Genomic DNA, 2,396 nt, shown 5'->3' with positions numbered 1-2,396 from the left:
TTCACTCTGCGGTCCAGCTCACTCCAAGCCATCCGGATTGGGTTCAGGTCTGGTGACTGTGGAGGCCAGGTCATGTGGCGTAGCACCCCATAACTCTTCTTCTTAGTCAAATAGCCCTTACACAGCCTGGAGGTGTGTTTGGGGTCATTGTCCTGTTAAAAAATAAATGATGGTCTAACTAAACGCAAACTGGATGGAATAGCACGCCGCTGCTAGATGCTGTGGTAGCCATGCTGGTTCAGTATGCCTTCAATATTGAATATATCCCCAACAGTGTCACCAGCAAAGCCCCCCCACACTGTCACGCCTCCTCCTCCATGCTTCACGGTGGGAACCAGGCATGTAGAGTCCATCCGTTCACCTTTTCTACAAAGACACGGTGGTTGGATACAAAGATCTCAAATTTTGACTCATCAGACCAAAGCACAGATTTCCACTGGTGTAATGACAATTCCTTGTGTTCTTTAGCCCAAACAAGTCTCTTCTGCTTGTTGCCTGTCCTTAGCAGTGGTTTCCTAGCAGCTATTTTACCATGAAGGCTGCTGCACAGAGTCTCCTCTTAACAGTTGTTCTAGAGATGAGAAGGTGTGTCCAAACTTTTGGTCAGTACTGTATATATATATATAAAAATAGGATTTAGTAAGTACCCTGGGTTATTTTTATGTACAATTACTATTTACTTAATGTAGGCTATTTGCTCTTTTTGATTGTTTCTTAGGTTTTGTCTGATAAATGACCACAACTTTTAAATGATGCATGTATACCTACTTATGCTCCGGCTGACATCTTGTTTTTCTTTTTTATGTATTGCAGCTGTAGGATGTGACCCTCAAATTTATTCCACGAGCTTTAGGCACCCCAGTCCGACATTAAATATAGTTACCCGTTGACTTAGAGCATCTTTTCTACTAGGACAACTTGTAAAATGAGCTTTATATGATATGTGATCTGCTTCCCATTTGTAGACCTGCTCCGGCTCGGAGTCAATTTAATGTATTTTGAATTTTCCTAAGAAATATTGCAATATTTGAATACATGTAAACATTTTATCATTACACAATCTATAAAAGCCTCGCTGTGTTATCAGGATCCTCACCGCACAGGAGAGATGGCCGATTACACCGAGGAGGATATTCTTATCCAGGATCTTGATATTTTAACCCTGTCACTAATTACTCTTATACCCGGACTGGTGATACATTCATTTATTATCGGTGTCAATGTCAATGACTGGTGGAAAGGAAGATCGGTGACTTCTGTTGACCACATTGTGACTTCTCTCGGGATCTCAAGGATGGTCATACAATGTGCTCTTACTATATATTTGTTTGTGAATTCATTCTTCGAGAGCAGCCAGCAGTCCTATGTAATTATGCTCTTTTTTACCACGGCTTATTCTTTTTTTACATACACCAACATTTGGTTGACATCTCTACTCTCCATTGTCTTCTGTCTGAAGATCTCCACCCTCCGCACCAGACTGTTCCTGTATCTGAGGAGGATGATATTACCCCGGACTGGCTGTTACATTGTGGCCTCAGGACTTCTCTCTGCCATCACTTGTTTTATTTACTTGTGGAAACATTTGTCTAACGTGATGAATGATGAATCATACAATACAACCATGGATACTGAGCTCAATGACAAATATATTGCTCCTGTATTTTATTTTACTATAGGATCCTCCATCCCAGTGTTTTTCCTTTTCATCTCCTCCATCCTCCTCTTCACCTCATTGTATCATCACACAGTAAAGATGAAGAAGAGCAGTAATTTATCCATTGATTTGGAGACGTATTACTCAGTCATGAAATTTGTATCCTTCACTTTCATATATAACATTATATACTTTTTTGGTCTTTTTGCTCTTATATTTTGTTCCTATCTTTATGGTGTGAGTTTATCATGTGTTCACATTATATTTGGATTTCTTCCGGTTTTACATTCCTACTACCTGATCTACAGAACAGCCAAACTGCGGAGTCAGATGTCTGAGGCTCTACAATCTTTCATTGACCTCCTATTTCCAAGGAAAAGTACAGAATCCAGAGACACTATAGAATTAGTAGCTCAATGAGACAAATCTAAAGGATTCTGAATCACTAAATGATAGGTGGGTGGAAAAAGTGCTACTTCCTGCGAAACGGTCGTTGGGGTCTCTGTCTCCCCTTGCCACCCATGTTGAATCACTTTTTCAGGTAATTAGGCCCACTCTGCACCTTACATAGGGGCATCTCATGCTATAATACCATTTATATGCAATATCCCTTGTTTATTTGTGAAGTCTCCCTCATGGTTTGGCTTGAATTTATACCCTATGAGCCTCTATGTATTTCTCTTTGCACATGCCTATATATAGAGCACATTAACCATTTGTGATTCTGTACTGTGTTATT

General features: G+C 40.2%; 1 protein-coding gene across 1 annotated transcript; it reads left to right on the top strand.

The window, feature by feature from the left end:
* The first annotated feature begins 1,108 nt into the window (after nt 1-1,108).
* LOC142297431 (taste receptor type 2 member 4-like) lies at nt 1,109-2,077 on the top strand. Its single transcript, XM_075341659.1, has one exon. It carries the CDS (start codon nt 1,109-1,111, stop codon nt 2,075-2,077), a length of 969 nt encoding a protein of 322 aa, XP_075197774.1.
* The last annotated feature ends 319 nt before the right edge of the window (nt 2,078-2,396 follow it).

Source organism: Anomaloglossus baeobatrachus, chromosome 3 (genome assembly GCF_048569485.1).
Source record: "Anomaloglossus baeobatrachus isolate aAnoBae1 chromosome 3, aAnoBae1.hap1, whole genome shotgun sequence".
Lineage (NCBI taxonomy): Eukaryota > Metazoa > Chordata > Amphibia > Anura > Aromobatidae > Anomaloglossus > Anomaloglossus baeobatrachus.
The sequence above is the reverse complement of the archived record's forward strand: the minus strand, read 5'-3'. Positions and strand labels throughout refer to the sequence as shown.